This window comes from Oncorhynchus mykiss, chromosome 21 (assembly GCF_057628025.1).
Source record: "Oncorhynchus mykiss isolate SJ-2025 chromosome 21, ASM5762802v1, whole genome shotgun sequence".
NCBI classification, from domain to species: domain Eukaryota; kingdom Metazoa; phylum Chordata; class Actinopteri; order Salmoniformes; family Salmonidae; genus Oncorhynchus; species Oncorhynchus mykiss.
Genome location: NC_143042.1, coordinates 10,096,204 through 10,122,140, shown reverse-complemented (window position 1 = coordinate 10,122,140; position 25,937 = coordinate 10,096,204). Strand labels below are relative to the sequence as shown.

Below are 25,937 nucleotides of genomic sequence, written 5' to 3'. Positions count from 1 at the left end.
GCAGAGGCAGCAGAATGACACACATTAATATTTGTGTCATTCTCAAGATTTGTGTCATTCTCAACTTTTAGCCACGACTGTAGATCCCAGTCGGCAGAAAAGTAACCTACATTAGAAAAAGCTAAAAAAGATCTCCTAGAAAGGTTAGCCCATATAAGGGAACTAACTAAACAAAAGCTTGATCAGGAATGAGGTAGGTACAGGGGAAGTTTAATAAGCTGTTTCCAGTCATTCTGTGTGTGAGTGCGATAGGCCAGAGAAGCTGATCGGATCTTGCTACTTCCTTATGGCCACAGTCGGCAACACAACTGACCAAAGTATGAGTTCACTGTACCAGTGCTCTCTGTGTGTGTGTGGCCCGTTCACACGGTCCCTCTGCTCCTCACGCTGTGCTGAGAGTCTTGACTACATTAATAATTTATTAGAAAGGGAGTTGCTGCCCCAAATCACAGATCTAGGATCAGCTTACCCTCCCCAATCCTAACCTCAACAGTTGGATGAAGCGTGAAAACTGACCTCAGATCAGCATGTAAGGGTTACTTCATCTTATTGTCTTCAATATGGTATAGCCTATGGGTTGTTATGTGGGACAAATGAATCATGCTATATAAGTTACCAGGCCATCGGTTGTTTCAGAGTTGTGAATCTGTCTAGCGGTTATTAAAATATTGGTTAAAAGATGTTATTTAAATGTTGGCTGAATGTTGCAGCACAGTTGGGAGCTTTTGATCTATTGCATGGTACTTCTATCTGTGTCAGATTAGCTGCCTGCCAACCAGGTAGCTAACAAGATTACAGCAGTCAAACCGTGGCAGTCTGCTTCATTAACATTTGTCTGTGTGTTGACCGTGTGTTGTCGTGCTTAGGTTGTGTAATGTAGATCGATAAAATGAGAGTTAACGTAGTCAAACAGGCTGTATATGGACACACACACTTGTGGTGTATGAACACACACCGGTTGTTGTGTGGAATGTGGATTGATAAAAGCTGTCTGAATTACTGGGAATTCTTTATCTGTAAACAGTAATTAAGACAATGAACTTTTGCCTGGTATGTGGGTGTTTGGCTAACTACTAACCACAAACTGTTTGGGAGTCTAGGGACTATGGCACAAGGTCATGGGCACAGTGTGTGTTGGAGCTTTGAGCGGGGCCTAGCGATGGAACCCACCCATGCGCACCCAGGACACACACACCCATTGGCTGTGCTACCTCCTGATGAAAGATACGAGTTGGGAATCCCCTTACAGTTGAGACAGTGTGACACTAAAGTTCACACACCCTTGAGTACGGTTTTAAGAGGCAGCAGACAGGTCACTGTATCCCTCTTTTCCAAGTCTGTAATATGACTTTCAGCAGAACTCTATAATGTTCCATAACAGGCCTATAGGCCTACCTCTCTGTTTCACTATCTGGCTTCTCCTCGGTACTGGTATTTATTAGGATGCTCATTAGCTGCTGCAAAAGCATCATCTACTCTTCATGGGGTCCACATGAAACATTACCTAGTACAGAACATTATTAGTCAAGGACTGAAATACATACATTTAAAACATCCCACCTAACCTACGTATCCGTACATACACAATATCTAGGTCTAATACATAGTACAGTGCAAATTACAATAGAAGGGATGTATATAAAATGGTTGTCTCTCTCCACAGTCCTCTTTGTGCAGTAAGGTGTTATTTTTATCTGTTTTTAATCCTAGCTTGAGTTACCTGGGGTGGCAGAGTTCCATGTAGTCATGACTATTTAACACTGCGTTTCCCAACCTCTGTTCTGGACCTGGGGACTGTGAAGAGACCTCCGATTGCATGTCTTGGGGCTGTACCGATGAGTGTCCAAACTGTGCCAACTGCATGAACAGACCGTTCGGTACCATCAATACCTCACACAAAGACCAATAGTGGTGCAGTCAATCTATCCTCAACTTTGAGGCAGGAGAGATTGACATGCATGTTACTGACATTCACCTCCGTGTACCATCTAAGTGCGATACGTGCTGTTTTGATCTGAATCAACTGCAATTTACCGATGTCCTTCTTTGCCGCACATGACCACACCGCTGGGCAGTAGTCAAGGTGGAACAAAACTAGGGCCTGTTGGATCTGTCTGGACAGACCTCTTCCCATTTTAGCAACTATTGAGTCTATGTTCTGACCATGAAAGCTGGCTATCTAGGGTTACACCCAGCAGTTTAGTCTCCTCAACTTGCTCAATAGCCACGTGATTAAATAATAGATTTAAACAAGGTTTAGCGTTGAGAGAGTAATTTCTCCCCCAAATTATGCTTTTAGTTTTGATATTTAGCACCAGCCTATTGCTAGATGTCCATTCTAAAACTGACTGGAGATCAATGTTAAGTGTCTCAGTTATTTATTTGACTGTTGTAGCCGACGTGTATACTATTGAGTCGTCATCGTACATAGACAAACAGGCCTTATTCAAGGTCAGTGGAAGGTCATTTGTAAAAACAGAAAACAATGGCCGTAGCAGGCTGCCCTGCGGTACACCACACTGAAATGAATTTGTATGAGATAGGTTTCCATTAATGAAAACCCTCAGTTTTATTAAATGGGTAACTCTCAGTCCATAATAAGGCAGATGATGCAAACCCATAACACCTACGTCTTTTTCAGCAATAGGTTATGATCAATGACAGCAAAAGCTGCACTGAAGTCTAACAAAACAGTTCCCACTATCTTCTTGATATCAATTTCTTTCAGCCAATCAGTCATTTGTCAGAGCATGTTGATTGCCCTTCCCAATAAGCTTGCAGAAAGTTGGTTTTTAATTAGTTTTCTGTAAAATAACTTTAATTGATCAATTTTTCCCAAAAGTTTGCTCACCACTTTTAACAGGCTGATTTGGTTGGCACCCTTGTCTCTTGTAGACTATCCCTCTGTCTTTCTTTCCTTGTCCATTATCTTTCTTGTCCGCTCTCTGCCTTTTATTTTTCTCTTCTCCCTGGTGGTAAGGGAGAGAGAGGGACTGTACTTTAATGAATTGTGCCAATAAAGGCAGGTTAAATGCAATTCTCTCTCCTATATTTCACTTAGTCTCTCTCTCCTAAAAGTAAGGGTGTTTTGTATTTGTAGTTATGATGATGTATGTTAAGGGATTCTTTCATTGATGTTGAATGAATAACAACAATACTCATTTTCTCCTCTCCCATCCTCTCCTTCCTCCTCCCCCTGCAGGTTTGCTAAGAACCTGTCCCCAGACAAGATCAACCTGAGCACGTTGAAGGGCGAGGGCCAGCTCACCAACCTGGAATTGGATGAGGAGGTACTGCAGAGCATGTTGGACCTGCCCACCTGGCTGGCCATCAACAAAGTGGGCTGCAACAAGGCTGCCATCCGGGTAAGAGAGAGGGAGACATGTGCACACACACCTGCACTCTGGGCGTTGCTTTCGCCCTTTGTCACTCTCCTCCGATAAACCCCACCATCTTAGTCCATATTTCACTTTTACTGTCTGCTACCTCTCACCCTGCCCACCCCCCTCTCTCACCCGCCTTCTCACTCTCCCACTCTTTCATTCTCCCTTCTCTCGTAATGTTAGCGGTGGATATAGAAGTGCACTGAGATGAACTGTGTCTGTATGCGCACACATCATCTGACACTCCCTGGAGATGGTGAATGAAGCAGAATAACAACAAACTCTGTTAGTCAGGTCTCTACTACCAGCCTTCTCCTTCCTCTTCTGAAACCCCTTCTGTTTTCTTTGCCCTAATGATTCTCTCTTGTATTTTATCTCTGCTGTCTTGGGTCTTCATCTTATCCCTGTCTCAGGACCTTCCCTTTTACATAGCAGGCAATATATTCTAACAAGTAGAGTGGGGAGCTGCCCAGCGTTGAAACTGTGAAAGGATAAAGTTTTGTCTTCTGAAATTGCCTTGAGTTATGTCTGTCTGGCTGTTCTCCTAGATGATGCCCATTTGAGTGTCACTAACTTAGCTTTATTGATGTAACACTCGCTGTGCATTGTCCTTGGTGTAATGCTGCAGTCATAATGGCCCAATCATTGAGGTAATGCGTGCTGCATACGTGTGTACCTGGTCCTCGGTGGCCATGCTCTTCCTCTGCTGAGCAGACTTGTCCATGGCCTCGCTGAGTGACTTGGCGTACTGGACCATGGCTTTGAGCTGGGAGTCAGTCAGCACCCACAGCAGGTCATCTAGGATCAGGATCAGCTTAGAGGCCACCACGTTACAGTCATTGGAGTTTTGCCAGTGCGTCACAGAGTTCTGGTCATCTAGCCTAAAGGAACAGTGAAATAGTGGGCGTGGCCCACTTAGCCGGGGAGGACCAGTGGGCGTGGCCCACTTAGCCGGGGAGGACCAGCTAATAGCTGCAGCTAATAGCTGCCACTGATTTTAGATGCCAGCACGCATACAGTCGTGCACACCATCTTCTGTTACAATATACATGCCCATCCTCATTGGAGCGGGGACACACAAACCCACAACTCAGGCACCCAAAAACGGTTAATTTCCATGTCTAAATCTCTGCTCCAAACTCACCTACAGGCGCAGGCTCTGCTAAACCATTTCAGTTCAATGACTGAAGAAGTCAAATACAGTTTTAGTGTAGTAATTCAATTAGCGCCACATATCTAAATATTTATTTCAGTGTTTATAGCCTTTTAACGGGGAGTCACTCGTTGTGTGGGAAGATGAACATGCCCAAATCTGCAGATTACTCTTTGGTGTAAAAGCTATTTGATTTGACACGGGCATGATTACGAGGGTCTGCTCAGAGGGATTAGTGTAGTTTGGGGAGGAGTGGAATGTGCTGGCACTGACTGCTTCTCTAGACTGACTCCTTGATTCATTCTCTCAGCCTGGCTCTCTCATTTCAGCTGATTTACATTCACAGCGATTACATTTATTTCAGGAATAGACGCATTCAAATGTATTTCAGAAAAATATATAAGGAATATGTGACTGTATTTAGCATATAGGTTAAATACAAGAAAATATGATCATATTATGGCTGTGCCGATGTTGTTGGGCTGACTAGATTGCAGGTGTATGACATTGAACCAATATTACTTTCACGTATTGGAGCTTGGCTGGCTGACTCTAATTCCTTCTCTTAATTGACAGATCCCATGGACCAAGCTGAAGACCCACCCCATCTCTCTGGTAAGTCCCGCCCTCCTTCCCCCTATTGCTGACACGTTACAACTGTTGTAGCCACTTGTCCCCCCCCCCCCCCCCCCCCTTCAAAAAAAAGAAGGCCTGTAACAACATGGTGACTGAGAGAACAATAAGGTGACTGAGAATTGTTGTATGACCAAAATAACCTTCATTATTATCACTGGTATTGACAATGGAAGGCTGCTGCTCTCTGATCCCATGTATTATACACCATCTCCTGCTGTTGCGGCCTTGAGCAAGGCACTTAACTTCCCACAAAGTAAAATACTGCCCTGATAGCCTACTGTATAAAACACGTGGTCCGTCAACCCTCCGTCTGGAGAGCTACTGTATAAAACACGTGGTCCGTCAACCCTCCGCCTGGAGAGCTCCTGTATAAAACACGTGGTCCGTCAACCCTCCGTCTGGAGAGCTACTGTATAAAACACGTGGTCCGTCAACCCTCCGTCTGGAGAGCTACTGTATAAAACACGTGGTCCGTCAACCCTCCGTCTGGAGAGCTACTGTATAAGACACGTGGTCCGTCAACCCTCCGCCTGGAGAGCTCCTGTAAGACACGTGGTCCGTCAACTCTCCGCCTGGAGAGCTCCTGTATAAGACACGTGGTCCTTTCCCCCTTTTCTCCCCGATTTTGTCTCATCGCCTCAACTCCACAGCGTGCTCGGGAGGCGAAGGTCGAGTCATTCGTCCCCCCCAAACTGCGCTTCTTAACACCCGCCCGCTTAACCCGGAGGCCAGCAGCACCAATGTGCCAGAGGAAACACCGCTCACCTGACAACTGGAGGCGCCCGGCCCGCCACAAGGAGTCGCTGGAGTGCAATGAGCCAAGTAAAGCCCCCCCCCGGCCAAACCCTCCCCTAACCCGAACGACGCTGGGCCAATTGTGCCCCGCCCTATGGGACTTCCGATCATGGCCGGTTGTAATACAGCCCGGGATTGAACCCGGGTCTCTAGTGACGCCTTAGACCGCTGCGCCACTCGGGAGGCCGGTGTGCAGGCTTTTGATCCAACCCTGTTCAAACACCAGTCAGCTTATCCAAGGTCCTGTTGAGCAGCAGATTTCTTTGCAATAGGGTGTGTTCGAGTAGGGCTGGACCAAAAGCCTGCACACCCAGTAGCTCTCTTGGAATCTCCTGGATGATGGTTGGCCCACCCTGCAACATTACAATTACAACCAAATACTTTTTATGTCTTTATAAAATAATATCCTCATTCAATGAACCAGGGATCAAATGTCTGAGGTGGGCGAGGTAGTTAACTAAGATGTTTATCTATTTGTCAGGCAAAAATATTCCGCATTGAGGGGAGATCTTGACAGTAGTAGTTACTTGTCAATTAAGCTATTTTAAGAATATATATTTATAATTGTCAGAATTACATGGCCAGTATTGAAAAGAGGAGAATCCAAGCCAATTTTGTGTGTTTGTGACTTTTCTACACCTGGAGTATGCAGCATTGGCTTCATCAACTATACACCTGTATCAACTGTGTTGTGGCCATTTGTGGTTATACACAAGTGCCGGTGGAAAGTTATTTTAGGACATCAGACATGACAATGACATTAGTACATGCTAATAGCTAACTAGCGAGATAACCAGACAAACTACAATATGTTTTGAATTGGCCATCTACACTGAACAACAATATAAACACAACATGTTAAGTGTTGGTTTCATGAGCTGAAAAAAAAGTATACATTTTTACATTCATGTTAGTGAGCATTTCTCCTTTGCATATCAAGAAACTAATTAACTGTCTAATAAAGCCATTTTGTGGGGGAAAATTCATTGATTGGCTGGTCCTGGCTCCCCAATGGGTCGGCCTATGCCCACCCATGGCTGTGCCCCTGCCCAGTCATGTGAAATCCATAGATTAGGACCTAATGACTTTACTTCAATTGACTAATTTCCTGATTGTTTATATTTTTGTTCAGTATAGTTAACCAGACAAACTTACACTTATTATTTTACCTGCTGCACAAATACCTGTCTCTCTTCCAACTCTGGCAACAGCACACTGGCACATGCAGGCGATGTGAACACCAGGACTTTTCCAGGATTTGCATTGCTGACCAAAAATGAGCTATAACTCGCAAATAAATAATTAATTAGCAATAAATATCAACAAATGTGCAAACACGGGTATGTTCGCTTTGATCTCAAAAACACATCTCGTGACTGATTGAAAGACTGCACGTGCCTGTCAATAAAGGCCTACAGTAATTATCCTCTGAAGTGCTCTGCAGAGATTGAGGCCAGTGTGCTATACACTAATCTGGATGCCACTCATCCACTTCTGATGGGAGTAGCCTCATTGTTTGATTTTTGCACAATCTTTTTTTTTTTTCTTGTCCATTCCAACTTAATCTGTTCTTCATGTCCAACAATTTTTTTTACTTTCATGGGCAAGCAGACAACTGTTAATGTCTTGCACTGGTGTGTGTGTTAATCGTCTGCATCTCTGTCTCCCAGACCCTGGACAAGGTGGTAATGGAGATGAGCACCTGTGATGAGCCCCGCCCTCCCAATGGCCCGTCTCCCATAGCAACGGCCTCGGGGCAAAGGTGGGAGCTGGTGCTCTTTCTCTCTTTTTCTCCCCCCACTTTCAGAGGGTAGTTTTGTGAAAGTGCATGGTGTCTGTCTGCCTGTCCTTGTGCAATGGGGCTGAAAAATACTTTACTAAAAAACACCTGCATTCAGTTCATCAAAATCCAGCCTTCAATTGCCTACCTCCTCCTCTTCCCCCACTCCCCCAGTGAGTATGGCTTTGCTGAGAAGGTGGTGGAGGGCATCTCTCTGTCCATCAACTCCATCGTGGTGAAGATCAGTGCCAAGGCGTTCAACGCCTCCTTTGAGTTGAGCCAGCTGCAGGTCTACTCTGTCAACACCAGCTGGAGCCTGTCAGACCTCCGCTTCACACGCATACAGGACCCACACAGAGGAGAGGTGGGTGCACTGCATACATGCATGGAAGTGTATGTAACCGCCGTAACCCTGTGTGTGTGTGTGTAACCATGGCTACCTGTGCGTCCCTCAGATCCTGACGTTTAAGGAGATCAGCTGGCAGATGATCCGCATCGAGGCGGACGCCATCCAGAGTGCCCAGAACGAGATGCTGAGTGCCCCCATCCGCCTCATCACCAACCAGTCCAAGATCAGAGTCACCCTGAAGAGACGGGTACAATACGCTACACACATGCGGGCATGGAAACGCACACTTAGGTGCAAACACACACACACCCGTCTCATCATCAACCAGTCCAAGATTAGATGTCAGTCTGAAGTGGCCGGTAGGACGAACACACAGCACACTGATACACCCTGACCCGAAATCAGTGGCACTCTGAAGAGACTGGTAGGACACACACACTACACATATGACACAGTCACACGTGCACACACATTTGCCTCATCACCAACCAGTCCAAGATCAGTTGCTCTCAAGAGACGGGTACGACACACACACACGGCGCAGTCACACACACACTCAGAACAGTCCTTGGTCTAATAGAATAGAGAACAGTATGTGGGCCAGCAGCCTGCAGAACCAGCTTCAGTAAACAAAGATCTTTATCTCACACACCAGCAAGCCCTGCAGCCACTGTGTGTTTAAACAGACAAAAGTGTGTGTGGGTTGTATGCACACTCCTTTGTCTGTGTGTGTGAAAACAAAGATGTACCAGATGACTGTGTGCTGAGGATGTACTTTCTCCAGTCAGTCATGGATATGGAGTGTGTGTGTGTAGTCAGTCAGTCAGTCATGGATATGGAGTGTGTGTGTAGTTAGTCAGTCAGTCAGTCATGGATATGGAGTGTGTGTGTAGTCAGTCAGTCATGGATATGGAGTGTGTTTTCTCCAGTCTGATGACTTTTATTACATCTCCCATTGATGATTGCACCTTTTGAATAACACTGTTTTGGTTCAACACAAGAAGTAATGTGTGTATCTTCAGATGAAGGACTGAAACGTGGTGTCTGTATCCTGTATGTATAAAGCATCTCGTGTGTGTGTGTGTGTGTGGGGTCTATATATAATGAGTATTAATGTTTGTAATGAGTATTACTGTCTTTTGTATGTAATAATCTATGTAGAATGTGTTTATCTCCAGTCCAAGGACTGTAACGTGGTGGCCTCTAAGCTGATCCTGATCCTAGATGACCTGCTGTGGGTGCTGACTGACTCCCAGCTCAAAGCCATGGTCCAGTACGCCAAGTCACTCAGCGAGGCCATGGACAAGTCTGCTCAGCAGAGGAAGAGCATGGCTACCGAGGACCAGGTACACGTATGCAGGCGCACGTAGGCAGGGATACACACACACTCACACACACACTCACTCACGGAGGCAGGTAGACACACACGTGCGCACACAGGCCAGGAAACGCACACACATATACACACACTTACTTAACAACTGAAGCAGGTAGCTAGCTATGTGCTCAGTCACTCCTCTGTCAGACAGACCTACAGTGGAAAAATGATTTGCCCCAGTCGTGTAACCTGTCCACACTTAGAGTAGATGCCAAAATCTTTCTCTCCCTCTTTCTCCCCCCCATCTCTCTCGCCCGCTCTGTTATGGTCGGTCTGGTAATTAGTCCTTGTGCTCCAGGAAAGGATGTTTGGTTCTTTCTGTGCGGTCGCTCTGCCATATAGCCTCTCACTCCCTATCGCTGCGCTCTTGCTCGCTTATTCATGTACTGGCTCAAACTGGGCTTTGAGCATTCTGACCTACATGTGGCAGGCTATGCCATCTGCTGATGAGAATGAGCAATGCACACTCCTTCGCTCATAAAAATCTTATTAATTTGTGTCTGTGCCAAGTACAACAGGTGTAGACCTTATCGTGAAATGCTTACTTAAAAGTCCTTCACCAACAATGTAGTGCAAGAAATAGTTAAGAAAATATTTACTTTTCTTTTTTACTTTTGTTTATTTAGTAACACAATAAAACATCAATGCTGATGCTACAGGTTAGTGTAAAAACAAAGGGGTCATCTATGTAAATAGTCCATGTGGCCATTTGATTAGATGTTTAGGAGTCTTATGGCTCGGGGGTAGAAGCTGTTTAGGAGCCTCTTGGTCCTAGACTTAGTGCTCCTGTACCGCTTGCCATGCGGTAGCAGAGAGAACAGTCTATGACTGGGGTGACTGGAGTCTTTGACCATTTTTTTGGCCTTCCTCTGACACCATCGAGTGGCGTACTGCATTAGCATCGAATAGCCCTCGCGAAATGCAACTTTTCAGGGAAGTTGGGAACCAATATACACAGGCATTTTGGAAAGTGAACAGGTTGTTTTTTCAAACAGAAATTTGCACCCTGTAGCACAAACTCTCTTTAGTTTTGGGACACTGTAAATTCCATGAAGAATAAGAGCACCTCTTCCCAGCTGCCCACTGAACTGAGGCTAGGAAACACTGTCACAAATTGAGAATTTCAGGAAGCATTTTTCTACGGCTGGCCATGCTTTCCACCTGGCTACCCCTACCCCGGTCAACAGCCCTCCACCCCTCACAGCAACTTGTCCAAGCCTCCCCCATTTCTCCTTCACCCAAATCCAGAGAGCTGATGTTCTAAAAGAGTTGCAAAATCTGGACCCCGACAAATCAGCCGGGCTAGAGAATCTGGACCCTCTCTTTCTAAAATTATATGCCGCAATTGTTGCAACCACTATTACTAGCCTGTTCAAACCTCTTTCGTATCGTCTGAGATCCCCAAAGATTGGGAAGATGCTGCGATTATACTTTGCCTTTCTAAGGTCTTTCGAAAGCCAAGTTAACAAACAGATCACTGACCATTTCAAATCCCACCGTACCTTCTCCGCTATGCAACCTGGTTTCCGAGCTGGTCATGGGTGCACCTCAGCCACGCTCAAGGTCCTAAACGATATAACCGCCATCGATAAGAGAAAATGCTGTGCAGCCGTATTCAATCACCACATTCTTATCGGCAGACTCAACAGCCTTGGTTTCTCAAATGACTGCCTCGCCTGGTTCACCAACTACTTCGCAGACAGAGTTCAGTGTGTGAAATCGGAGAGCCTGTTGTCCGGACCTCTGGCAGTCTATGGGGGTACCACAGGGATCAATTCTCTGGCTGACTCTTTTCTCTGAATACATCAATGATGTCGCTCTTGCTGCTGGTGATTCTCTGATCCACCTCTACGCAGACGACACCATTCTGTATACTTCTGGCCCTTCTTTGGACACTGTGTACACTAACCTCCAGACGAGCTTCAATGCCAAACAACTCTCCTTTTGTGGCCTCCAATTGCTCTTAAATACAAGTAAAACTAAATCCATGCTCTTCAACCGATTGCTGCCCGCCCGTCCAGCATCACTACTCTGGACGGTTCTGACTTAGAATATGTGGACAACTACAAATACCTAGGTGTCTGGTTAGACTGTAAACTCTCCTTCCAGACTCACATTAAGCATCTCCATCTCCATTCTAAATCTAGAATTGGCTTTCTATTTCGCAACAAAGCATCCTTCACTCATGCTGCCAAACATACCCTCGTAAAACTGACCATCCTACCGAACCTCGACTTCGGCGATGTCATTTACAAAATAGCCTCCAACACTCTACTCAACAAATTGGATGCAGTCTATCACAGAGCCATCCGTTTTGTCACCAAAGCCCCATATACAGTGGGGCACAAAAGTATTTAGTCAGCCACCAATTGTGCAAGTTCTCCCACTTAAAAAGATGAGAGGCCTGTAATTTTCATCATAGGTACACTTCAACTATGACAGACAAAATGAGGAAAATATATCCAGAAAATCACATTGTAGGATTTTTAATGAATTTATTTGCAAATTATGGTGGAAAATAAGTATTTGGTCACCTACAAACAAGCAAGATTTCTCTCTCACAGACCTGTAACTTCTTCTTTAAGAGGCTCCTCTGTCCTCCACTCGTTACCTGTATTAATGGCACCTGTTTGAACTTGTTATCAGTATAAAAGACACACCTGTCCACAACCTCAAACAGTCACACTCCAAACTCCACTATGGCCAAGACCAAAGAGCTGTCAAAGGACACCAGAAACAAAATTGTAGACCTGCACCAGGCTGGGAAGACTGAATCTGCAATAGGTAAGCAGCTTGGTTTGAAGAAATCAACTGTTGGAGCAATTATTAGGAAATGGAAGACATACAAGACCACTGATAATCTCCCTCGATCTGGGGCTCCACGCAAGATCTCACCCTGTGGGGTCAAAATGATCACAAGAACACCATACCTACTGTGAAGCATGGGGGTGGAAACATCATGCTTTGGGGCTGTTTTTCTGCAAAGGGACCAGGGCGACTGATCCGTGTAAAGGAAAGAATGACGGGCCATGTATCGTGAGATTTTGAGTGAAAACCTCCTTCCATCAGCAAGGGCATTGTAGATGAAACGTGGCTGGGTCTTTCAGCATGACAATGATCCCAAACACACCGCCCGGGCAATGAAGAAGTGGCTTCGTAAGAAGCATTTCAAGGTCCTGGAGTGGCCTAGCCAGTCTCCAGATCTCAACCCCATAGAAAATCTTTGGAGGGAGTTGAAAGTCCGTGTTGCCCAGCAACAGCCCCAAAACATCACTGCTCTAGAGGAGATCAGCATGGAGGAATGGGCCAAAATACAAGCAACAGTGTGTGAAAACCTTGTGAAGACTTACAGAAAACGTTTGACCTCTGTCATTGCCAACAAAGGGTATATAACAAAGTATTGAGAAACTTTTGTTATTGACCAAATACTTATTTTCCACCATAATTTGCAAATACATTCATAAAAAATCCTACAATGTGATTTTGTGTATTTTTTTTTCTTCTGATTTTCTCTGTCATAGTGTACCTATGATGAAAATTACAGGCCTCATCTTTTTAAGTGGGTGAACTTGCACAATTGGTGGCTGACTAAATACTTTTTTGCCCCACTGTACTACCCAACACTGCGACCTTTATGCTCTCGTTGGCTGGACTTCGCTACATATTCGTCGCCAAACCCACTGGCTCCAGGTCATCTGTAAGTCTTTGCTAGGTAAAGCCCCGCCTTATCACCATAGCAGCACCCACTTGTAGCATGCGCTCCAGTAGGTATATTTCACTGGTCACCCCCAAAGCCAATACCTCCTTTGGCCACCTATCCTTCCAGTTCTCTGCTGTCAATGACTGGAACGAATTTCAACAATCACTGAAGCTGGAGACTCATATCTCCCTCACTAACTTTAAGCACCAGCTGTCAGAGCAGCTCACAGATCACTACATCTGTAAATAGCCCATCCAACTACCTCATCCGCATACTGTTATTTTTTTGCCCCTTTGCACCCCAGTGTCTCTACTTGCACGTTCATGTTCTGCACATCTATCACTCCAGTGTTTAATTGCTAAATTGTAATTATTTCGCCACTATGGACTATTTATTGCTATGGACTTATCTTACCTTATTTGCACACACTGTATATAGACTTTTCAATTGTGTTATTGACTGTTTGTTTATTCCATGTGTAACTCTGCAGTTTGTCGCACTGCTTTGCTTTATCTTGACCAGGTCGCAGTTGTAACTTGTTCTCAACTGGCCTACCTGGTTAAATAAAGGTAAAATAAAAAATAAAATAAATATAGGTATTGAATGGCAGAAAGCTTGGCCCTAGTGATGTATTGGGCCGTACGCACCACCCTCTGTAGCGCCTTGCTGTCGGATGCCAAGCAGTTGCCATACCAAGTGGTGATGCAACCGGGCAGGATGATCTCGAGGGTGCATCTGTAGAACTTTTTGAGGATCTCGGGACCCATGCCAAATCTTTTCAGTCTCCTGAGGGGGGAAGGTGTTGTCATGCCCTCTTCACGACTGTCTTGGTGTGTTTGGACCATGGTAGTTTGTTGTTGATGTGGACACCAAGGAACTTAACTCTCGGCATGCTCCACTACAGCCCCATCGATGTGAATGGGGTCGTGTTCGGCCCTCCTTTTCCTGTAGTCCACGATCATCTCCTTTTGTCTTGCTCACATTAAGGGAGAGGTTGTTGTCCTGGCACCACACTGCCAGGTCTCTGATCTCCCAATAGGTTGTCTCATCGTTGTCGGTGATCAGGCCTACCACTCTTGTCATCAGCAAACTTAATGATGGTGTTGGGGTCATGCTTGGCCATGCATTTGTGTGTGAACAAGGAGTACAGGAGGGGACTAAGCACGCACCACTGAGGGGCCACCCTGTTGAGGATCAGCATGGCAGATGCGTTGTTGCTTACCCTTACCACCTGGGGGGTGACCTGCCAGGAAGTCCAGGTTCCAGAGGTGTTTATTCCCAGGGTCCTTAGCTTAGTGATGAGCTTTGTGGGCACTATGGTGTTTAATGCTGAGCTGTAGTCAATGAGCAGCATTTTCACGTAGGTGTCCAGGTGGGAAAGGGCAGTGTGGAGTGTGATTGAGATTTAGCTATCTGCGTAGCTGTTGGGCGGTATGCGAATTGGAGTGGCTCTAGGGTTTTCGGGATGCTGTTGTTGTGAGCCCATGACCAGCCTTTCAAAGCAATTCATGGCTACCGACGTGAGTGCTTCAAGGCGGTCGTCATTTAGGCAGGTTACCTTCACTTTCTAGGGCACAGGGAATATGGTGGTCTGCTTGAAACATGTAGGTATTACTTACTCGGTCAGGGAGAGTTTGAAAATGTCAGTGAAGACACTTGCCAGTTGGTCAGCGCATTCTCGGAGTATTCGTCCTGGTAATCCGTCTGGCCTCGCAGCCTTGTGAATGTTGACCTGTTTAAAGGTCCTGTTCACATCGGCTATGGAGAGCGTGATCACACAGTCGTCTGGAATAGCTGGTGCGCTCGTGCATGCTTAGGTGTTGCTTGCTTCGAAGCGAGCATAGAAGGTATTTAGCTTGTCTGGTAGGCTCGCGTCACTGGGCAGCTCTCGGTGGTGCTTCCCTTTTGTAGTCTGTAATAGTTTGCAAGCCCTGCCATATCTGACAAGCGCCAGAGCCCGGGTGTAATAGGATTCAATCTTATTCCTGTATTGACACTTTGCCTTTTTGATGGTTTGTCTAAGGGCTTTGTCGGATTTCTTATAAGCATCCGGATTAGTTTCCCGCTCTTTGAAAGCGACAGCTCTAGCCTTTAGCTCGGTGCAGATGTTACCTGTAATCCGTGGCTTCTGGTTGAGATATGGTCTCGAGTGGAGATCATCCATTTTATTTTCCAGTGATTGCACGTTGGTCAATAGAATGGATGGCAGAGGTGGGCTACCCACTTGCCAACAAACTCTCACAAGGCACCCTGATCTCCTCTCCCTGTATTTCCGTCTGATCTTCATGCGAATGACAGGGATTTGGGCCTGCTCTCGGAAAAGCAGTATATCCTTCGTGTCGGACTCATAAAATAAAACAATCCCTGTTCCGATATCCAGAAGCTCTTTTTGGTCATAAGAGATGGTAGCAGCAACATTATGTACAGAACAAGTTACAAACAATGTGGAAAAACCCACACAAGATAGAACAGTTGGTTAGGAGCCCATAAAAATCCCCTACGGCGCCATTATCCCAAGCAACACTAGTTGGATGCACTTAATTTTATTTGTGTCTGTCTGCTTCTCCATATGTCTCTGTGCCGGTGTCTGCATAGTGTCTGTATTTTTTACGGTCTCTGGTCTGTATCCAGGAGTCATCGGCGCCCCCCTCAGCCCAGCAGGTGCGTAGCCAGCAGGTGTCGTCAGGCACAGCGGCTGACCAGAGCGCCACCATGGCTAATCTGTTCGCTGCCTTCGACGTGTGTGAGACCTCCCACCACCTGCAGATCACACACCTCGACCTGCACATCTGTGACGACATACACGCCAAGGACAGAGGTACACACAAACACACAGACGTATGACACGTGTACACACACACATAGTACATAGACACGCCTGCTAATACACACATACAAATGTAAAACACACACATACCTCACACAAACTTCAGACAGATGTTTGACTGACTGGCTGATACCTACACATCAAGTTAGGCTCTGACGCACATTGGACCTTTGCGCATTACCTTATCTTCTGCCTCTGCGTTTTTCCCTCCCTCCCAACCCTCTCTCTCTCTCCCTCCCTCCCAACCCTCTCTCTCTCTCCCTCCCTCCCAACCCTCTCTCTCTCTCCCTCCCTCCCAACCCTCTCTCTCTCCCTCCCTCCCAACCCTCTCTCTCCCTCCCTCCCAACCCTCTCTCTCTCTCCCTCCCTCCCAACCCTCTCTCTCTCTCCCTCCCTCCCAACCCTCTCTCTCTCTCCCTCCCTCCCAACCCTCTCTCTCTCTCCCTCCCTCCCAACCCTCTCTCTCTCTCTCCCTCCCTCCCAACCCTCTCTCTCTCTCTCCCTCCCTCCCAACCCTCTCTCTCTCTCCCTCCCTCCCAACCCTCTCTCTCTCTCCCTCCCTCCCAACCCTCTCTCTCTCTCCCTCCCTCCCAACCGTCTCTCTCTCTCCCTCCCTCCCAACCCTCTCTCTCTCTCCCTCCCTCCCAACCCTCTCTCTCTCTCCCTCCCTCCCAACCCTCTCTCTCTCCCTCCCTCCCAACCCTCTCTCCCTCTCTCCCTCTCTCCCTCTCTCCCTCTCTCCCTCTCTCCCTCTCTCCCTCTCTCCCTCCCTCCCAACCCTCTCTCCCTCTCTCCCTCCCTCCCAACCCTCTCTCCCTCTCTCCCTCCCTCCCAACCCTCTCTCCCTCTCTCCCTCTCTCCCTCCCTCCCAACCCTCTCTCCCTCTCTCCCTCTCTCCCTCTCTCCCTCTCTCCCTCTCTCCCTCCCTCCCAACCCTCTCTCCCTCTCTCCCTCCCTCCCAACCCTCTCTCCCTCTCTCCCTCCCTCCCAACCCTCTCTCCCTCTCTCTCTCCCTCCCAACCCTCTCTCCCTCTCTCTCTCCCTCCCAACCCTCTCTCCCTCTCTCCCTCCCAACCCTCTCTCCCTCTCTCCCTCCCAACCCTCTCTCCCTCTCTCCCTCCCAACCCTCTCTCCCTCTCTCCCTCCCAACCCTCTCTCCCTCTCTCCCTCCCAACCCTCTCTCCCTCTCTCCCTCCCAACCCTCTCTCCCTCCCAACCCTCCCAACCCTCTCTCTCTCTCTCCCTCCCAACCCTCTCTCCAGTGATCAATAAGAGGATAACTGGTGGGGCCATGCAGCTCTCCTTCAGTCACATTACCCTGGACTACTATCCCTCCCACAGAGCAGGTAGACACCACCACAACCTCTACACAACCACCCTACAACATTACTACCCCTCCCACAGAGCAGGTAGACACCACCACAACCTCTACAGAACCACCCTACAACATTACTACCCCTCCCACAGAGCAGGTAGACACCACTATAACCTCTACACAACCACCCTACAACATTACTACCCCTCCCACAGAGCAGGTAGACACCACCACAGCCTCTACACAACCACCCTACAACATTACTACCCCTCCCACAGAGCAGGTAAACACACCACAACCTCTCTCCAACATTACTACCCCTCCTACAGAGCAGGTAAACACACCACAACCTCTCTCCAACATTACTACCCCTCCCACAGAGCAGGTAAACACACCACAACCTCTCCAACATTACTACCCCTCCCACAGAGCAGGTAAACACACCACAACCTCTCTCCAACATTACTACCCCTCCCACAGAGCAGGTAGACACCACAACCTCTCTCCAACATTACTACCCCTCCCACAGAGCAGGTAGACACCACAACCTCTCTCCAACATTACTACCCCTCCCACAGAGCAGGTAGACACCACAACCTCTCTCCAACATTACTACCCCTCCCACAGAGCAGGTAGACACCACAACCTCTCTCCAACATTACTACCCCTCCCACAGAGCAGGTAGACACCACTACAACCTCTCTCCAACATTACTACCCCTCCCACAGAGCAGGTAGACACCACTACAACCTCTCTCCAACATTACTACCCCTCCCACAGAGCAGGTGAACACCACCACAACTTCTACCCAACCTCCCTCCAACTGCCACACAGCTGATGGGAGTAATATTAATCTTTCTGATCTCTCAACAGCACAATGTGTCTTTCTCTGTCTGTATACCATCTCTATTAGTGACAAGAGTAGGTACTTAGACAACGGTTTCAACCTCGTCTTTTGCTTTCTGTCCTCTCCCCCATTCATCTCTCTGTCTCCAGGTGAGAGTTGTCTCCACTGGATGCAGTACAGTGAGGCCACTAAGGCCAGGGAGGGCTGGGCCAGGAGTCTGCTGGAGGAGTTCAAGTCTAACGTGGAGATGTTGAAGACCGCCAAGAGAGACCGGGAGGGCCCGGCCAACTCTCACTCCTCACCACAGCACGGTAAACAAAAGAACAGCACAGGCACGCACACACACAGAGTACGGTAAACACTCACACAGACACACCTCCCCTCAATGTGATTGAAACATAGTAATCCAATAAAGGTGTGTGTTGGAGCATCTGTCCTGATTCACTTTTTATTCAACCACTATAAGAATCTGTCCCAGCAGCCCATGAAGAGTGATGTTGGTTAGACAGTTGACATTCAACTGAACTAGAATACACTTGGTGTCATCTAGTGGGTAATTTTTAGAAGAGCCCCAAGAGTTGGAATTAAGTAAAGTGTTGGTTTCCCTAGCATCACACTGCCTAGTCACTCTCCAGTGTTCTGTCCTCTCCAGTGTCCAGGTATCCCTCCAGTGTCTCCAGTGTTAGGGACAGTGTGTATGGTCCCGTAGGGCAGGACGAGACAGGAAGAGGAAGAATAGTGGTGGTTAGGGGGCCAGACGACCTACCCCCGGGGTGGGTGCGGGCACGAGCCATGGTACGAGCGAGGGAGAGGGCGAGGGCACGGGGGCGGGCACAGTGCTGCTTCTCATGCCTAGAGCCAGGTACCCCCCTAACCGATGGTGTGCGCACGCGGTGTGCGGTGATACACACCTTTTGTGATGATGTCAGAGGGTGGCAGGTGGTCTGATTGGCTCTGTTTTTCTCTCCCCCCACTGTCTCCTTATTCTCCCTACCATCCTTTCTCTCCCTCCCCCCCTCCTTTCTAGGTAAGATCAGTACTAGTTCTACCAGTATCCTCAGTTCTCCCCAGACCCCCAGGGCGCAGCTCCTGTCCAGCTCCATTGTCCTCAGGATAGCTGACTTCAGCATCTACCAGGTCAGCACACGCACACAGTTGACGTGCTTATCTGATCCACCCACTTCTCGTACTGACCTCATCCCGTGTGTGTGTATCAGGTGTCCACAGCAGACCAGCGTCGCTCCAGCCCTAAGGCCATGATCTCCTGTAATAAGAAGTCCCTGTACCTCCCTCCTGAGATGCCTGCCATCCACATCGAGTTCACCGAATACTACTTCCCTGACGGAAAGGACTACCCCAGTAAGATTGGTTCCTACTCTCATTCAGTTCCTAGTTTTTGGTTCCTAGACCCTCATCATACAGGGTATACAGGTTTTACTCCAGCCTAGCGCTAACTCATCTGATTGAACTGTTTGAAGTCTTGACTTGATGTTTATGTGAATCGGGTGTGTTAGTGCTGAGGGAAAGGTGAATGCATTAGTGCGTTACCTCTCTTCTCTTCCCCCTCCACTCATTTCTAGTTTCCAACCTCTATCCTCTTCCCCACCTCCTGCGGTCCCTTGCATTGATTATTATATCATGTTCTCTTCCCCACCTCCTGCAGTCCCTTGCATTGATTCTTATATCATCTTCTCTTCCCCACCTCCTGCGGTCCCTTGCATTGATTATTATATTGTCTTCTCTTTCCCACCTCCTGCGGTCCCTTGCATTGATTCTTATATCATCTTCTCTTCCCCACCTCCTGCGGTCCCTTGCATTGATTATTATATCATCTTCTCTTTCCCACCTCCTGCGGTCCCTTGCATTGATTATTATATCATCTTCTCTTCCCCACCTCCTGCAGTCCCTTGCATTGATTCTTATATCATCTTCTCTTCCCCACCTCCTGCGGTCCCTTGCATTGATTATTATATCATCTTTCCCACCTCCTGCGGTCCCTTGCATTGATTATTATATCATCTTCTCTTTCCCACCTCCTGCGGTCCCTTGCATTGATTATTATATCATCTTCTCTTCCCCACCTCCTGCGGTCCCTTGCATTGATTATTATATCATCTTCTCTTTCCCACCTCCTGCGGTCCCTTGCATTGATTATTATATCATCTTCTCTTCCCCACCTCCTGCGGTCCCTTGCATTGATTCTTATATCATCTTCTCTTCCCCACCTCCTGCGGTCCCTTGCATTGATTCTTATATCATCTTCTCTTTCCCACCTCCTGCGGTCCCTTGCATTGATTCTTATATCATCTTCTCTTTCCCACCTCCTGCGGTCCCTTGCATTGATTATTATATCTTCTCTTTCCCACCTCCTGCTGTCCCTTGCATTGATTATTATATCATCTTCTCTTCCCCACCTCCTGCAGTCCCTTGCATTGATTATTATATCATCTTCTCTTCCCCACCTCCTGCGGTCCCTTGCATTGATTCTTATATCATCTTCTCTTCCCCACCTCCTGCGGTCCCTTGCATTGATTCTTATATCATCTTCTCTTCCCCACCTCCTGCGGTCCCTTGCATTGATTATTATATCATCTTCTCTTTCCCACCTCCTGCGGTCCCTTGCATTGATTATTATATCATCTTCTCTTTCCCACCTCCTGCGGTCCCTTGCATTGATTATTATATCATCTTCTCTTTCCCACCTCCTGCGGTCCCTTGCATTGATTATTATATCATCTTCTCTTTCCCACCTCCTGCGGTCCCTTGCATTGATTCTTATATCATCTTCTCTTCCCCACCTCCTGCGGTCCCTTGCATTGATTCTTATATCATCTTCTCTTCCCCACCTCCTGCAGTCCCTTGCATTGATTCTTATATCATCTTCTCTTTCCCACCTCCTGCGGTCCCTTGCATTGATTCTTATATCATCTTCTCTTTCCCACCTCCTGCGGTCCCTTGCATTGATTCTTATATCATCTTCTCTTCCCCACCTCCTGCGGTCCCTTGCATTGATTATTATATCATCTTCTCTTTCCTACCTCCTGCGGTCCCTTGCATTGATTAATATATCATCTTCTCTTTCCCACCTCCTGCGGTCCCTTGCATTGATTATTATATCATCTTCTCTTTCCCACCTCCTGCTGTCCCTTGCATTGATTATTATATCATCTTCTCTTCCCACCTCCTGCGGTCCCTTGCATTGATTATTATATCATCTTCTCTTCCCCACCTCCTGCAGTCCCTTGCATTGATTCTTATATCATCTTCTCTTCCCCACCTCCTGCAGTCCCTTGCATTGATTATTATATCATCTTCTCTTCCCCGCCTCCTGTAGTCCCCTGCCCCAACCTGTATGTGCAGCTGAATGCGCTGCAGCTGGTGCTGGACCCCAGGAGCCTGGTGTGGTGCAACCTGTTTACGCTGGACCTGAGGCAGAGCCTGGAACAGTTCATGGAGCTCTACAAGCTCAACGACGAGGAACAGAAGCCTGACGAGCACATCGACATCAGGGTGGACGGACTAATGCTCAAGGTAGAGGGCAGAAAGGATACTCAACCACAGGCTCTGTCATGATGTTATGTCGCTGTTCAAATCACACACACACACTCATATTGACTCCTTGGACACTTTGATTCAGTCAGTTGAGAAATGCAAACGCTACCATAGCTGTGAAAAAAGCCCTTAAAGGTCAACGCACTCCATTTCTGTTAGAGCGTAGTCTTTACATTTCAACAGATTGGAAATTACTCTCATTAGTCATCTTGTACACATTGATGACCTCTATGTATATTTTCTAATAATGTGTTTCTCTTCCTCTCTCCCCCACCACAGTTGGTAGTGCCCACGGACAGGGACCCCTCCTATCCCCAGGACCTCCCCCGCTCCGTCTCTGTCCAATGCTCGGAGATGGTGGCCACCAACACCCGCCACCCCCCCAACTGCTCCCGCTCCCACCTGGAAGCCCTCCTCCTCTCCTTTCAAGAACAACAGTTCTTCTCCACCTCCTTTTCCTCCTTCCCTCGCTCCTCCACCTCCTTCCCGGTGATCCACCCTGTTTTCCAGCGCCACGCGCATGAGCAGGACACTATGTTGCACAATGTGTATAAAGGGTTGGTGTCGCCCTCGTTGGGCGTGGATGCCCTCAAAATGCCAGCTGCCACAGACTTGTGGGCGGTTCATTTTGCCCAGTTCTGGGTGGACTACGAGGGGACGCGCGGCGGGAAGGGGCGGCCCCAGCCCTTCGTTGACGCCTTCCCCCTCACTCTGTGGGCGTGCCAGCCGGTCAGACATGCCCAGCACCAGGAGCGGCTAATGGGCGGGGCTTCGAGAGGGCAGAGAACGCCCCTTTCTGCAGCTGCAGGCCTGGCCAGGAGCGAGCCTGTGGATACCGTTGGACGTCTGCAGAGGAAGAGGCTTTTGAAGGAGTACTATAGTACTGTTACGGACGCCACGGCAACAGAGGCCTCGCTGCCGCCTAGCAACGGGTTTCACAAGCCACTGTCCCTGGACAACATCCCCCCACCTTCCTCGTCTTCCTCTTCCAGTAAGGAAGCAGACATGCACATGTTAGTGCACGTACAAAAGCATTTGAGTGCTCAGGTGAGTGATGATTCATATTTTGGTGTGTGTGTGTGTGTGTGTGCACTAAGTGTACAAAACATTAGGAACATTTTATTTTCCTGGTCAGTCTGATCCCTTATTGATGCCACGTGTGTGTGCCATTCAGAGGGTGAATGAGCAAGACAACATATTTAAGTGCCTTTGAACAAGTTTTGGCAGTAGGTGCCAGGTGCACTGGTTTATGTGTCAAGAACTGCAACGCTGCTGGGTTTTTCACACTCAACAGTTTCCCATGTGTATCACGAATGGTCCACCATCCAAAGGACATCCAGCCAACTTGACACAACTGCAGGAAGCATTGGAGTCAACATGGGCCAGCATTCCTGTGGAATGCTTTCCACACCCTGTAGGGTCCATGCATCGATGAATTGAGGCTGTTCTGAGGGCAAAAGGATGGTGGTGCAACTCAATATGAGGGAAGTGTTCCTAATGTTTTGTACACTTTGTATTAATGTATGACGTGTGTGTATAATGTGAACCAACATGCATTACACTGTGTTTATTTGAGAATGCTGAAGTGTGTGTAGTTATGAGTATAATGTGTGTGTCCAGGTGAGCCACAGGCAGTACATGTTCCTGATGCGGCTGCAGCGCAGCATCAAAGCCTTGCAGCACACCCTGCAACAGGACCTGGAGGGGATGGGCTTCAAACGAGACAAGGCAAAGACCACATCGGACCCCCCTCCAGACCACCAGCCCTTCAGTGTCTGTGTGGGGATCCTGCTCAAAAGTGCAGAGGTAGCCCTCCTCTTGAAGCCGGTACCCCAGCCCGAGGGTCCTGGTTCCCCCCTAGGGTCGGAGTTGTCCCCCTCGGAGAGTAGATGCACCTTGGAGACTGGGAGTGATGGAGGGGAGGGGGGGGATAGAGGAACCCACGTGGAGGGGGCTGGGGCGAAGGGAAGCTGTACAGTGGACCAGCTTATGTGCGGGGGAGGGGTAGAGGGTGGGATAACGCAAGGCCCCGCCCCTCTCATCCCTGCCTCTGCCCCCAACCTGAAGGCTTCTCTTGACGAGAGGACAGGGAGATCGAGTTCAGAGGAGTTGGGAGAGGCTTCCCTGGAGGCCTGGACTGGGGGAGAGGAGCCGGGGACCGGAGTTGATTGTACAGCCCAGCAGGGTGAGTCCTCCGGGGCAGACCCCACTCTCTCAGACCCCCTCTCCACCAAAGACTGGAACGAGAAGAACCCTGGGGCCAGATTGCCTGAGTCTATGTCCAGGTAATTCCCTTCCGTCCATTATCATAATACAGTCTGGTTATTTAGACTGTCATTACCGTAACAGTCCTTTTCCAGCTATTTAGACCTGTAGCCACTGTCAATGACCAGGTATTCAGTTCAGTGTTTCCACTGCAGTCATTTAGCTGTGGCGCCACGGCAAAAAAAAATATGGGACATTAAAAAAAAGTATACCGAGGTGCACTTTGAAGATGCTGGAACAGTCCACATTTACTTTTCCTCTGCGGACAAAATCAGACAAGCCCACAGTATAATAGTTTATCTATTTACATAATCGGCTTGTTATCTTGTTATGCAAGATAAATATTCCTCTCGAGGCGCGTTCAAATTACGAGTGTCATAGGGAGGGAATTCCCAGACTCTAAAATCGGCTGCTCACTTCTACCAGCCGCACCGGTTTACTCTTTATATGGCCTGCGTATGGTCTAATGAAGGACCGCTGAATGAATGTCATTAATAACTTCAAATGAACTGAATGATTGAAAATAGGCCTACCTGCTTGCACTTCGAGATTTCACTCTTGCAGCACGGTGATGTAGCCTATTCCTTTATCACAACCTTTTTTCCCCTCCGGTTAGGCCTACGTTAGCCATTTTCACGTAACCTAGGCTACCCAGGAAAAATACGCTTTGTAATGTGTTGTATCACAACCGGCCGTGATTGGGAGTCCCATAGGGCGGCGCACGATTGGCCCAGAGTCGTCCGAGGTAGGCCGTCATTGTAAATAAGAATTTGTTCTTAATTAACTGACTAGCCTAGTTAAATAAGTAAAAATGATCTGGTGGGGAGAGGGAACATAAGCGCTGCACGTGGACAAATTAGAACATTTTCATGCGTGCTTGGCTGGTAGACTTATGTCTGTCTCGCCGCTCACAGAGTGGAATTCACAACACAACAAGTGCCTGGGTTTTGAAAGTCTAACTTGATTTTAAATTGTTTCCCGACCCGCAATGTAATTGTTCTGAACCACGAACCGACCCACGGTTTGAAAAGTTTTGTTTATTCCACCCGCCAGCTGATTTAATTAATTTTTGTCTCACCCATGCCTATCTGACCCGATGCAGGACTCTACTAATGATTAGCCCAACAGGGTAAATGCAGCTAGGCTACCCCATGCGTCAGCCCTTTTATTTATAGCCACTATGCTGCATCAGTTGGGATACAGGTGATAATGCGTCCTTTTAAAAAGTTACCAGAAGTGAGCTTCTCAGTCCTGCATAAAAATTCTCTGGGGGGGGACCCCAAAACAGTGGGGGAGGGAAACCCCCTGATCTTTCCCGTTACTGCTACACATTTCTCCAGAGGAACACTGATTCCGTTACTTCCATAACATATTGTTCAGCTATTCAGATGGTCAGTCTGTAAAACATTCACAGTGATGATTCACTCCAAAGCAAACAATAAGAACATCTTTACTGTGACTTGGTGCATGTCCCGGTCGCCAGATCAGCAGTGGAAAATGCAGGCCAATCGGCAGGCAGACCGTAACACTCATTCAGAGGACTTATGACAAGCTTTAAATAAACAGTCACTCCTATTACTGCAAGACTCAGTCACAACAATACTTCCTCCAGATGTCATTACAGTTACTCACTTATTCATGCCCAGCTTAGTAAAGCATCATTTAATGTTACTTTACTGTTACTTGGTCAGTCCCATCACATCAGTCTGTAGTTCTACATCATGTCTGTGTAAATACAGTGACCTCACTGTACCTGCCCTATACGTCACAATATCAATGTTGTCACCCATAAGAGGTGTTTGTTCGTTTGTGTGTGTTTCTGCCTTGTCCACTGTGCTCCCATACAAGGTGTGCGTCGGTCTTTTTGTGTGCGTTTTTTTCTCTCACTGCTATTCTGTAGCTCAGTGTGTCCTCTGCTCTGACCCATGCGGGGTGTGTGTGTGTTCTTTCTCTACAA

At 47.7% G+C, this 25,937-nt stretch overlaps 1 protein-coding gene across 9 annotated transcripts in view; it reads left to right on the top strand.

Annotated features, from left to right (window-relative positions):
* The window catches only part of LOC110501016 (bridge-like lipid transfer protein family member 3B), a 47,954-nt gene that overhangs the window by 7,443 nt on the left and 14,574 nt on the right, over positions 1 to 25,937 (top strand). For 8 of the 9 annotated variants that reach the window (XR_016490138.1, XM_090213694.1, XM_090213693.1 and 5 more), the window contains exons 2-15: positions 3,203 to 3,365; positions 5,113 to 5,151; positions 7,638 to 7,729; positions 7,922 to 8,111; positions 8,203 to 8,343; positions 9,275 to 9,442; positions 15,806 to 15,992; positions 17,264 to 17,347; positions 18,313 to 18,474; positions 19,191 to 19,300; positions 19,381 to 19,522; positions 21,498 to 21,694; positions 21,995 to 22,762; positions 23,336 to 24,000. Coding sequence is in view for 7 of the 9 variants with exons in the window: in XM_090213694.1 (XP_090069820.1) it covers positions 3,203 to 3,365; positions 5,113 to 5,151; positions 7,638 to 7,729; positions 7,922 to 8,111; positions 8,203 to 8,343; positions 9,275 to 9,442; positions 15,806 to 15,992; positions 17,264 to 17,347; positions 18,313 to 18,474; positions 19,191 to 19,300; positions 19,381 to 19,522; positions 21,498 to 21,694; positions 21,995 to 22,762; positions 23,336 to 24,000 (3,108 nt within the window). In the remaining 2 variants the exon portion in view is untranslated. Of the gene's footprint in view, positions 1 to 3,202; positions 3,366 to 5,112; positions 5,152 to 7,637; positions 7,730 to 7,921; positions 8,112 to 8,202; positions 8,344 to 9,274; positions 9,443 to 15,805; positions 15,993 to 17,263; positions 17,348 to 18,312; positions 18,475 to 19,190; positions 19,301 to 19,380; positions 19,523 to 21,497; positions 21,695 to 21,994; positions 22,763 to 23,009; positions 24,001 to 25,937 lie in introns of all 9 variants that reach the window. The other variant, XR_016490139.1, reaches the window with a different exon arrangement.